Genomic DNA, 13,461 nt, shown 5'->3' on the forward strand with positions numbered 1-13,461 from the left:
TAAACAACTGATATTAGTTCTGACATCAGTTATATACTAATGTCTAAGGTGATAAATCTTTGCCACATGAACTACAGTATTTCTCAATGGTGAAATTTTGTATTTTTGCTGTCTGTCAATTGTCAACAAATCACATGAAAACACAAAATGCGTTAGTCTCTCATCGTCTCTCAGTGCCACCGGACTACTTTGTCCGTGGCACTCAGCCACATTCTCATTATTAGCTATTAAATAGTAACCTAAGCTAAGATATAAATCTTGAAAAACTGGTCCCAAATGTATATTTAAAAGGTTAAGCAACTTCCTAAAACAGCTGGAAACTGTTTTTCTTAGCAAAGGTTACAGAAACAGAAGTAAACAGTGCATCAGCTGGGGACTATTTTCAGCGGAAGATTGATACACATTTAGTGCTCTTGTCAGTATTTTCAACAGCAGTATGGTTTAACTGGGACTGATTCAAAAATAGAGTGACGATGTTCGTCATAATGAAGGAACATGTCACCCAGCGCAACAGTCTGGATCACTGAAAGGTCATCTGCAAAGGTGATGTATTTGACAGGAAATCCCTGTATCTAGTGTTTGTGAACCATTATCACAGCAGGTCTACCTGCACACTGATGAAGATATGAGGGCACTGATAGTGGTTGTGCAGTCAGACTCGTGATTTGACTATTGATGTACAATATCCTGACAGACATCCTGTCAGTGTAAACAAGCCCAAATATAACGATAACAAAACTGTTTTGTCAGCCACTTGGGCTCCTGACTTTGCTCTCCAAATCAAGCGTCTCTCCTCATGTGAAAGGAAAAAAAATACAGATTAGTATTCTGCTTGAGGAAGTCATGAAATAAAAGGCGAGGTCACAGCTGCAGTAAGCAAAAAAACAACCATAAAGATGGTATCATTACTACTCACTATCCTCACTCCTGTTGCACATGTACGACTCAGTTTGCTTCAGTAAGGTGAGATGAGGTACCAACACTGGCAGACTGGGGAGCTAAGTAAGTCAACCACAGCCAAATACCTCCAGAGAGTAAGGCAGGTCCTGAAAAGTCTAGTCCTAAGGCAGGTCCTGAAAAGTCCTAAGAACAAGGTCCGAGCCATCAACATGTACGCAATACCAGTCATCAGATACCCCACTGGTATCATAAACTGGCCAAAGGAGGAGATAGAAGCCACAGATATCAAGACTAGAAAGCTCCTCACCATGCACGGAGGGTTCCACCCCAAGTCCAGCACCCTGAGGCTATACACTAAGCGGAAAGAGGGAGGCCGAGGCCTAGTGAGTGTCAAGGCCACAGTCCAGGATGAAACATCGAAAATTCGAGAATACATCGAAGAAATGGCCTGAAGGATGAACTGCTAAGTGAATGTCTCAGGCAGCAGAACCCTGATAAGAGTGTAGAGGAGGAGGAGCAGACCACCTGGAGGGACAAGCCCCTACATGGCATGTACCACCGTCAGATAGAGGAAGTGGCTGATATCAAGAAATCCTACCAGTGGCTGGAAAATGCAGGAGTGACAGAGAGCACAGAGGCACTAATCATGGCAGCACAAGAACAAGCCATAAGCACAAGAGCCATAGAGGCCAGGATCTACAAGAGTAGATCAGACCCAAGATGCAGACTGTGCAAAGAAGCCCCTGAGACAGTCCAGCACTTGGTAGCAGGATGTAAGATGCTAGCTGGATCAGCATACATGGAGAGGCACAACCAAGTGGCTGGGATAGTATACAGAAACATCTGCAACCAGTATGGAATAGAAGTACCCAAATCCCAATGGGCCATACCACAGAAAGTGGCTGAGAACAACAGGGCCAAGATTCTGTGGGACTTCAGCTTCCAGACTGACAAACAGCTAACCAACCGGACATACTGGTGGTGGACAAAGAGCAGAAGAGGGTGGTGGTAATAGATGTGGCGATCCCAGCCAACATCAGGAAGAAGAAACACGAGAAACTTGAGAAGTACCAAGGGTTGAAAGAGCAGCTGGAACGGATGTGGAAGGTGGTCAAGGCTAGCGTGGTCCCTGTGGTAGTGGGGGCACTCGGGGCAGTAACCCCCAAACTGGGAGAGTGGCTCCAGCAGATACCAGGAACAACATCTGAATCCTCACTCCAGAAGAGCGCAGTCCTAGGAACAGCCAAGACACTGCGCAGAACCCTCAAACTCCCAGGCCTCTGGTAGAGGACCCGAGCTTGAGGATGACACAGATACCATTCACAAACAAGAATGGGGCGAGGGTCACCACTTAGTGAACAAATGCGAGAGCTGATTGTCGAACACTTTAAGAACAACATTCCTCAACGAGCTATTGCAAGAAATTTAGGGATTTCATCATCTACGGTTCGTAATATCGTCAAAAGGTTCAGAGAATCTGGAGAAATCACTGCACGTAAGCAACAAGGCCGAAAACTATCATTGAATGCCTGTGACCTTCGATCCCTCAGGCGGTACCGCATCAAAAACTGACATCAGTGTGAAAAGGACATCACCACATGGGCTCAGGAACACTTCAGAAAACCACTGTCAGTAACTACAGTTCCTCTGCTACATCTGCAAGTGCAAGTTAAAACTCTACAATGCAAAGCAAAAGCCATTTATCAACAGCACCCAGAAACGCTGCCGGCTTCGCTGGGCCCGAGCTCATCTAAGATGGACTGATGCAAAGTGGAAAAGTGTTCTGTGGTGTGACGACTCCACATTTCAAATTGTTTTTGGAAACTGTGGATGTCGTGTCCTCCGGACCAAAGAGGAAAAGAACCATCCGGACTGTTATAGGCGCAAAGTTCAAAAGCCCGAATCCTGATGGTATGGGGGTGTATTAGTGCCCAAGGCATGGGCAACTTACACATATGTGAAGGCACCATTGATGCTGAAAGGTACATACAGGTTTTAGAGCAATATATGTTGCCATCCAAGCAACGTCTTTTTCATGGACGCTCTTGCTTATTTCAGCAAGACAATGCCAAGCCACATTCTGCACGTGTTACAACAGCATGGCCCCATATTAAAAGAGTGCGGTACTAGACTGGCCTGCCTGTAGTCCAGACCTGTCTCCCATTGAAAATGTGTGGCGCATTATGAAGCGCTAAATACAACAACGGAGACCATGGACTGTTGAACAACTTAAGCTGTACATCAAGCAAGAGTGGGAAAGAGTTCCACCTGAAAAGCTTCAAAAATTGGTCTCCTCAGTTCCCAAACGTTTACTGAGTGTCGTTAAAAGGAAAGGCGATGTAACACAGTGGTAAAAAGGCCCCTGTGCCAACTTTTTTGCAATGTGTTGCTGCCTTTAAATTCTAAGTTAATGATTTTTTGAAGAAAAAAAAAGTTTCTCAGTTTGAACATTAAACATCTTGTCTTTGCAGTGTATTCAATTGAATATAAGTAGAAAAGGACTTGCAAACCATTGTATTGTTTTTATCTGCGATTTACATAACATGCCAACCTAACTGGTTTTGGGTTTTGTAAATGGCTTTCTGTATATAGGAACATAATCCTTCATATCTCCATGTATCCATACTTAAATTTTACATTTTTAGATTGTAAAATGAAAAAGGCACCGCAAGATTTTTCTTAGAGGTGCTGGAGCTGAACAAAGACACTTGAAAAAAAAAAAAAAAAACAGCAACCGCACACTCACAACTCTCATCAATTTATTGCTGCAAGCTTTCGGTCTGTGACCTTCTTCAGGCATGCACACTGAGTGAATGTGGCTGTAAATAAAGGATTCTGGCCATCCCTTCACTTGATTGCATAATGCCAGACACCTGTGTTGACATGGCTGAGGCTACAAGGATATCATGGGGATTGTAGTCCATCTTAAAGACTTGTAGTCCTACATCAGATACAGCCTTAGACACAGGGTCTACTGAAACCAAGAAACATAAATACATCAATTCATCAATATATCAATACATCAGTACCTCAAAATAATTTACAAGGGTAAATTGTAACCACACAATAGAAAGAAGCGACAATTTTTATGTAAACATCAGGTAATGACCATCATAGAGCATAATGTAGCCTAAAGTCCATTGTGATTAAATTACAGTACAACACTCATTTCAAAATCCTCATTGAGACCCAGTGGTTGCAAAGTTTCTATTATCTATACATTTTTAGATTGTAAAAAACATGTTATTCAATGACAGAGAGATCAATGTATTAAAATTTCTTTATATTTTCGCCTCCTCAATCTCACCCTTCAAAAATGGTCTAATGAACCCAAAACAATCCTTTCATACGGTCCTTTCTCTCCCACTCACTGAACACAAACAAGTCCTCACTTCTAACAGTCTTCCTTTGTGAACGCGACAGAGTGCTAAAATATTTGGGGGACTGGCGCACTGGTTTATTATTATTGTCTACCAGTACCATCCCCACTCTAGTCACTAACTGTCTGTGAGTCACAGCGCAAGAGTGGATCCACTCAATCCCAGGAGGTATAAGCCAGGTGCAGATGACTAATCAAGTGGACCCAGGGTCATAATAGAGGCCAGCCAAACCAAACCAATCATGCAAATCTTGCAGGGTTTGCAAAGTACATCTCTTTATATTACAATGTTCCCTTTGTGCCCAAACAGCCCATCTCTGCCACTTCTTGTAAGAACAGACGTTGGGAAGGAATGTTCCAGTATCAGTGAAGGTTAGTTCACACGTAGGGGAACATTTATATTTGGCATCTGTCAGATTTGAACAGCATCATCTTGACAGGATGACAGTGTTGCACATGTTTCCCCACAGATCCAGACCTTCAGGCCCCAGGGCCAAGACAAAGGCCACTCTCCATCAATATACAGTGCAAGGGCCATTCCTCTTCCATAAAACACAAGGGGCTCACAGCCACAGGGAAATCTATTCCTAATAAAGACTCACAGAAAGCTAATAATAATCGACTTTCTCTCGCTGAAAGATGGATCTGCGATGACTGTATGAAAAACAATCAGTTCTTAACAGAGGTCTGAAGTTTTTCTGCCTCTGTGCCGGCGACATTCTCATGAACGCGATATCTCGGGAACGCCTTGAGGGAATTTCTTCAAATTTGGTCCAAACATTCACTTGGACTAAAGAGTGAACTGCTTAGATTTTGGTGCTCAAAGGTCAAGGGTCACTGTGACCTCACACAGGTTTTTGGTCATAACTCAATTAATGATGACAAAATTACACACAAATGATGGAGCGATGACGTTTGATGTCCAAAAGGTCAAAGGTCAACTGCGTCTTTGTAATGTTCTACCAAAACCTTGAAACTGTGCTGATTGTAGAACGCTTCTGTGCTGCTGGGTTGGACGTGTGTGAAGCTTCAACATCTTATAGTTTCTAGCTTCTCTGCAGCAACATCCATATTTGAAGCATTGCAGCTCATTGGTTCTGCTAATATTGATCTTCAGGTGATTATTGTTGCACCATGTGAGGAAGCTCTCTATCAGTCCTATGTGAAAATAGTCTCTAAGTGAAGACAGCATGTTTCTACCTGGAAATTATTCACTGGAATCATGTCGATATGGTCGCACTACAGCAACAGGGGGACAGTTAGAAAAAAAGTGGTCCCAAGTGAATACAAAAGGACACATGCATGCGGGTGCAGTTAAGCTTGCTATAGTTAGAAGGGAGGATAAAATACATACAGCTATTCTAGAGTGAGACAGCATGAGTTATGTAAGCCTTGAGCAGAAATAAACACAGGCTGTAAATAAAGATCCGTTTGTGTTAAGGAATGCATTAAAATGAACGGCCATGACAGTCTTATAATCTGCGACGGTGTACCACAGTCTCCCTCTTAACACACTACGGAGCTGAACATTTGTTTCTATCAAACAAGCAGTGCCATCTGGACATTATCATCACCACAGGGCAGCACGACCGCAAACAGAAGTACAAGAAAAAGCCAGCATGCACAACGCCAATGAGCCGTGCTACAATGTACCACACCAGACTGAAACCGGAGCAGCTGAAAGGAGTTCAGCTATCATTCGCTTTTATCGTTTCCGCCTGGGTTTTTCCTGCATTCTTCAGCATCAAGTTCTGCTGGCATCACCTGCACAGCAAATGTAAACAAATGACTAGTTGACTTTAATGACTATTTCCTGTTAGCCAGAAGCTCAAAGCAACGCAATGCTGAACACTCTTCCCACAGTTTTAATGATGTCGTCCTGTTATAGTCCAATTCAATGAAAGACGGAGTGATAAATCCATTTCAATTAGCTTTAACTAACTTTAAAACCTGAACTCCTCACAGCACTAACAGCTGCTCAGGCTGCTGGATAATTTATTGTTACTTTTTCTTCCCGTCTTTTGACACAAACGCCACGTTCACGTTTAACCTCATACGCCGTTAGAAAGATGAGATTCACGTGAGAAGGATTAAAGCAAACAACATAAGAAACCCAACAGGAGGCGCTATAAACGTCAACAGCAGACAAACAACCTTTTTTAAAATTGACACAACATTGAGGCAACTCACCAATTACGTATCTGACATCCACAAAGGTCCACACGATCCACTGCAGTAAAAGTATTTAGTCCAAAACATGATAATAATCCACAGAAAGATAAATTCTCCTTTCAATTTAGCAGCCAATGTGCTCCTCCTGCGCCTGTCTTCTGTGTTTTACCTGTTACAACTTCCGGAAACTCATGCTGATGCACTGTCTTCTGTCCAATGGAGTCTCAGGTTTCAAATGACACCTCACTTGACCAATCACAATCTTCCAGAGAAGCCAATAACAGTCTGAGTTGAACAGAAGGGCGTCGAACATGTAAAAATAGAGCCAATCACAACCAATTTTGTAGATGACTCGTGCTTCTGAAAGCCAATGAAATTCTGAAGGCGCAGATAAGTCACTTCAGTGGATCATTTACAGTTCTGATCATCTCAAATCAAGAACTTCAGTGATAACAGCAACAGTAAATGACCTCAATATAAGGACACATAGCCAAAATATGGGTTCAGATTCCTTTCCATGCTGTGGTCCCACTGTGTTTTCTCAGATAGGAGATTTGTTTGCAGTGTTTGCAAGCACTCCTCCAAAAATTCCGCTTCTGAGTGAGATTTCAGCTTCTTACCTATAAGCTCACTCAACATAAAACTTGCCTGCACAACGTTGTTTCTAAAAGCTGCTTTTTGAGCACCCAAATTCCACCAGAGAGCATAAACTTTATTCTGGTGCATTTGTCCTCGCGGCTCATCCAATTCAGCATGTTTTTAGTGGTAAGAATGCTTGGCCCTTTTCATCACCGGGCCTCGTTCCCACAAACAAAAAATAATTGCTTGTCCATGTCTCTTGGAAAGCTCGACACTAAGCATCAACTTTTCCTTTCTTTACAGTTGCCATGATGTGTAACGTCAACAGCATGTGCGTGTTGTGTTCAGGGCCCCCTGGAAGGACAAATTGATCTGCTGTGCTATGGTATTTTCTTTCATTGCAGAAAAATGTAATTGCTTTTTGGTATTTATGAATTGTAAGCATGGGCCAGATCAAAGAGTCTCACAAGCCACATACGACCCTGGAAGCTGAACGTTTCCCACCCCCCTTTAAAGGCCTTGAGGTGTGACGATGCGTTTCTTTACCAATCTTGCTCTTGGCTCTGAGGACAATCCAAACAGTTTAGAAAACCTGATTCAAATTCCACAGCAGTGACTGCAGCCATTAGCGATCCTCACGCTGTGTGTCAGGCAGCGAGAGTCTGCAGCTAATATTCCCACAATGCTTAGCACTGCTCCACTGTCCATCAGGTACCGCAGGCCCCTGGGGAGACAGCATATGGGTGCTTATTAAAAGTGTGTATTGGTGGGACAGGGGTCACAATGTTCCCTACGGGTATTCGTAGTTCCATCCTGTTGCCTAACCTAACAGGGAAAGGAGAGTCGCAGTCTGTGAGATGATGCTAGTCTCGGGGGAAATTTAGGAGGATCACGAGTCAGGCTCACTCCTCTAGAACAAACTCTGACAAACTAAAGGCAGCCAGGATCCCTTCTCAGTTGCAGGCAATGCATCACATCTAATTGGACACCAAGGACAGCTGAAGGTGATTCGAGCAGTCAGGCGTTGCCATGTGTGACTGAGCTGATCTGTAAGCTGCTCTCCCTACAGTTTGCATAAGGAAAATGTCATAAGCTTAAGGGCAGATAGGCATTTTTAATGTATTCAGAATTAACACCACAGGAAGCAAATCATATGGCCTCAGCTCAGACCTTTGATCTTTCTGATTATTATAAATCTTGTACTTTGTATTCTTCATATTATCGTTATTAGAATTTTAATGTTACCTTGTGTTTTTTAAATATTGCTTTATGCAAAGTACTTTGGAATTGCCTTGCTGTTAAAAGGTGCTGTATGTAAATAGAGAGAGAGAGAGAGAGAGAGAGTAGAATATGTAGAATTGTCTCATGTTGTGCACAGTGTATATAAATACAAACAGGATGATAGAAATCTGTAATGTAGCACACAGCTCCAAATCTTTCACACATGTATGAGATCAAGCCAAACACTGTCGCCTGTTGGTTCTGTTGTTATTCAAAACAGGAAACTGACCTTCAAAATAATCCAAACATGATTATAATCAACCAATAGGCTCACTGTTTATTTAATGGAATATCATTTTTCATCGCAGACTGTTATGTAAATTTCCATTTATCCATTGTTCTCATTCATGGCACAAAAAAATGGGAGGATCCAGGAAGTAAATAATGACATCTATTTATTACTCACCTGATACGCCAGTTAGCGTGCCTGTCACCAGCCGATTCTTTGCTGCAGTCTAATAACTGGCTACAGAACATGCCAAACATGTTCATGTCCCCACAATGGCATGCCAGAGTTTGAATCATCTGAATTTATGACACATCTTGTAGTGAGGTTTGCTCATTTATGGGATCAGCCTGTCAAAGAAATAGGATTTCATCAATCAACTGCAAAGGCACTTCTTGCGGATTTGACACCACTAACACCACTCTTTGTGCTCAACTCTTTGCTGCCAGAGAATCCGAACAGAACTGGCTGTTCAAAGAGATTTCCTAATATTTGTCACTGTGTCCTCGTTTCCTTATATTGTCAAAACAATGAGAGGGAGATGATGTGTTTCCTCTACGGTACCCTGTGACCGCCTGACATTATAATCAGGTCCCTGCTCACACATTCTCCACGCTCCGCTTGCTGTTTATTCACTTACTGATATCACCTCCTTTCTCCCCTGTACGCTGATTTACATGCTCTGCCATCACTGGTTGCCTGGATTTTACACTTCAACAGGCTGCCTTCTGCTGATTGGTTGCTACAGCAGGAGGGCATGGAAGCTCTCTCACCAAAACAGGCATAAAAGGCAGCGTGTGTGTGGGATCAGACACAGAGGAGCATCCAATGAGCAACTCTGTGCATCTTTGAAAGAGAGCCACAAAAAATAAAGCTGGGAGTTTTATTTAAAAGCAACGGAGTGAAGCTCAAGAAGAAGACTCACAAGAAACTCTCAAAAAGGAGATTTTCAGGGGAAACTCTTTAGAAAAGGAAAAGTCGGTGACAGGTGAAATTTGCAGTCAGTTTTACAGTAACTGAGACAGTTTTAGGGACATTTTCTTCTCCTTTTGGCCAGCAGCAAAAGCCACAGCATGTCTCTGGAGGTGAAGGAGAAGACCCAGGTGCGTCTAGTGTTTCTGGGGGCAGCAGGAGTGGGCAAGACAGCCCTGATCCAACGCTTCCTCCAGGACACATTTGAGCCCAAACACAGGCGCACAGTGGAGGAGCTGCACAGCAAGGAGTATGACATCGGTGGGGTCAAGATCACAATAGAGATCCTGGACACCAGCGGCAGCTACTCCTTCCCGGCCATGCGTAAGCTGTCCATCCAAAACAGCGACGCCTTCGCACTGGTGTACGCTGTGGATGACCCAGAGTCACTGGAGGCAGTCAAGAGCCTCCGCGATGAGATTCTGGAGATCAAGGAAGACAAGTACACCCCGATCGTGGTGGTGGGGAACAAGGTGGACCGGGAGCAGGAGCGTCAGGTCTCGAACGAGGACGTGCTGTCAACTGTAGAGATGGACTGGAACAACAGCTACCTGGAGGCTTCGGCGAAGGAGAACGCCAACGTGGTGGAGGTGTTCAAAGAGCTCCTGCAGCAGGCGAACCTTCCCAGCCGGCTCAGCCCAGCGCTACGCAGGCGCAGGGAGACCTTTCCGAAAGACACCAGCATCCGGCCGCCCATGAACAAGACCAACAGCTGTATTTTGTCATAATGGGAGGAGAAGTGTTGGTTTTTTTGTTTCATGAGGAGGTGAGAGCATGGAGAGAACGTTGTGCAACTCAGTGCTGCTGAACACTCAGAAAGAGGAAAGACAGCCTGTTTGGCTTCAGTGTAAAGAGAAGAGCTGCCTGGCTGAGGTACTGTTAGAGATTCTGGACCCACAAAGACTTCAGGGTTCACGACTGAGAGGAAAAGTATTGAAACTTAACCTGACCAGACCGCCGGTGGAAAGAAGAAAAGATCCATTAATCACTCAGTTGTTTACTTGATGTAATGTTGTTGCTGCTTATTTGGTGACACGTTGCTGGTGTTTAGATCAATGTATAGCTTTGCATCAAAATATTCGACTGTTGCCAACAGATTGTTTACTGAGAGGAAGTGTGTATATATGCTGTAGTATGTGCAAAAGTTGTATGTCTTCTGTAAATTGTTTTAATTGAATAATTCATCTGTAGCACATCATGTTTACAGTTTTTTTTAATTATTTTTTGCCATTGAGCATGACATCATTCTTAGGTTTTAGAAGAAGAAGCGGTGAAACGCAAATGTTAACTATTAATGCACTTTCCAATTTCAGATGTCCGCTCGAAATTATGTTTTAGGTTGTTTTTGTTTTTTATAAATTAGAATTTTTTCTTATGGCATATTTTCACAAATGTTACTATGTTGCTGTTTGACAAATGTAAGTGGAATGTGGATCTAAATGTCTAATAAAAGAAGCACAAAACAAAATTTTTCGTGTGAAATTGTTAATGCAGCTAGATGAGAATCATTTTGACTTAAATAACTGGGCACAAGAGGAATGTTATCAAAAGCAAATAACACATCACGCATTCATTACATGAACATTTAAATTATTCCTTTAGGGAAATGATGTGCCTGCAGCAAGGAATGGTAACATACAGAAATAAATGAACAAACACAACAATACATAAAATACATGGAAGATGCTGCAAAAACATTTTATACCTACAGCAATAAAGTGCTGTAATGTAGGACTGCTGTCATTTTGACTATGATTTGATTAATTTCACATATGTTTGAAGCTGCAGAGGCGTTCTTCATGGGGTCATAAAAGGAGGGCAGCACTGAGATCTGCCACTTTCACCTTAATACTTGTTAAAGCAAACAGATGTTTTTCAGGCCACCGATATTCTCATTTCAAGGCAGAAATACGACAACAAACTATGAAATACAGAAGCGTAAAGATGCAATGCACGTTTATAGAACGGTGAGCACTGAGTATTTTGGGTGGGGTCCAGCTTGTTCACTTTCTTCTTTTACAGCCACAGCTCCATTTTCATCCAAAATGTGACAGAATAAGCCAACAAGTGTCAAGTATTCTGTGTTGTTCCCGTTTCTGTTGGCATCCTGCAGTATTTCAAGATCTCTGTCGCCATCTGTTGATGGAAAACACTCATTACACTCACTGAACCTAGTACAGAGGTGATCCTCTTGTTCCTCTAATGTGGCTTCAACCTAAAACTTTAAAATTACATATTAAGGAAATGTCCAGTGGTTTTCACTCAGATTTTAAATGCTTTGGTTTGTGGCTTTAATATTAACACAAAATTCACTGCATTGTGTTACCATTCCCTCTCCAACGGTCAGACTCTGAGCCACTTTGTTTCCCATTTACAGAGGCATAAAATGTATAAAGCCATTTTTTTTGTAGCACACACACAGAATAGACAGCTAGCAGACCGAGAGAATATCTCCTCACAGTGTGTTCAATATCAAAGTTTCTCCAGAATAACCTGCTCCACCTTTGAGTGTCGAACCAAACAAATGTGTTTTGAGGCTGTTGTCTGTCATCACTGTGGGCAGCAATGACGTCATCTCTCATCTATCACAGCTGGCTTTCGTGAAACGTAAAACAGATATTAGCAGGCAGTAAACAACTGAAACAACACTTTTCACATCTCTGGAGAACGATTCCAAATGAAGATGAGAGCGACTGTGACATCCCAGTCAAACCAGTCAAAGTAGGTTTGGTTTTCAAAGTTAAGCAAAATGAACCCAACAGCATCACAAAGTTGAAAATAAAAATCCTGCTCAGCCAGTAGACAATATGAATCAAATCATTGTGCAGTTCCTGAAATAGCTGTGCACGGTTCCCCTAAATGCAACCTGTCGAGCACAGACAGTTGAAGTGCTCAGGTCCAGCCACCACACACACACACACACACACACACACACACACACACACACACACACACACACACACACACACACACACACACAGACACACACACAGACACACACACAGACACACACAGAGACACACACAGAGACACACACAGAGACACACACACACACTATCAGATTAGACTGAACCAAGTTTCCTGTTTTAATTTGAGGAAGTGGCCGGGTAAACGTTTGCTGGCAGTTCCTCTTTCAGTCCACATTTAAACATTCTTCCGCACTGCGCTCTTGTTCATTTGCGAAGGGAAGGAGGCCTTGCAGCTTCACAGTCGAGCAGGTGTGTGGATTTGTCATCTCATAACACAGATCTCTACTTTGACTTACATCTGAGATGTAGATATATAGTTGTTGGGAGATATTTGGCTTCTGGATAGTCATTTTAGGGACACTACCTTTACTTAAGTATTACTTTTATTAGCATGCAACGATCAGATTTCAGTGAGGGAGGGAGGCCATTCATATGGCTGGGACTCAATTTGTTAGATGTCTTCGCCCCTGGACTTGGTCAAAGCTCCTCAGCAGATTAAAGTGACTCTGAGGCGTTTAGAACAAGTTCAGGGTCCTGGACAGAACACAGCAACATTATTAAATAGAATGTCATGAAATGTCAGCAGTATGTGTGTTGCATGCATATAAAGTTGTATTTCAGTCTAGTCAGATTGTGTCACATGCTTATATTTTCTGACTGATAAGTTTACAACTGAATTTAAATTTGGAAATTATCCCCTAAAATGTAATTTAAAGGTTAATTATTAGTGATTCTATACTAAACACCTACAGTAGTAAAGAGCAAAAATCTGCAGTACATACCAAACCAGAACTGGTCACAAAACTTGAAATTTTATCTATCGTTTCATCAGTTTATCTTCCGCTTGGCTTCTGTGTTAGAGAGGTCACACAGATTAAAAGGAATAAAGAAATCAAGGAACCCATTGCGACAATTAAATCCCTGCAGCCTGCCTACATTACACTAAATCCTTCTCCTGCACTGTACTGTATGGCCTGATAAGT

At 42.5% G+C, this 13,461-nt stretch overlaps 1 protein-coding gene across 1 annotated transcript; it reads left to right on the forward strand.

Moving 5' to 3' along the window:
• Positions 1 to 9,373: 9,373 nt before the first annotated feature.
• On the forward strand, positions 9,374 to 10,967 carry LOC121604496 (GTP-binding protein Rhes-like). The gene has a single exon (XM_041934028.1). The coding sequence runs from the start codon at positions 9,611 to 9,613 to the stop codon at positions 10,235 to 10,237; it is 627 nt and encodes a 208-aa protein (XP_041789962.1). The 5' UTR covers positions 9,374 to 9,610; the 3' UTR covers positions 10,238 to 10,967.
• Positions 10,968 to 13,461: the final 2,494 nt, after the last annotated feature.

The sequence above is a fragment of the Chelmon rostratus genome, chromosome 3 (assembly GCF_017976325.1).
Source record: "Chelmon rostratus isolate fCheRos1 chromosome 3, fCheRos1.pri, whole genome shotgun sequence".
NCBI classification, from domain to species: domain Eukaryota; kingdom Metazoa; phylum Chordata; class Actinopteri; order Chaetodontiformes; family Chaetodontidae; genus Chelmon; species Chelmon rostratus.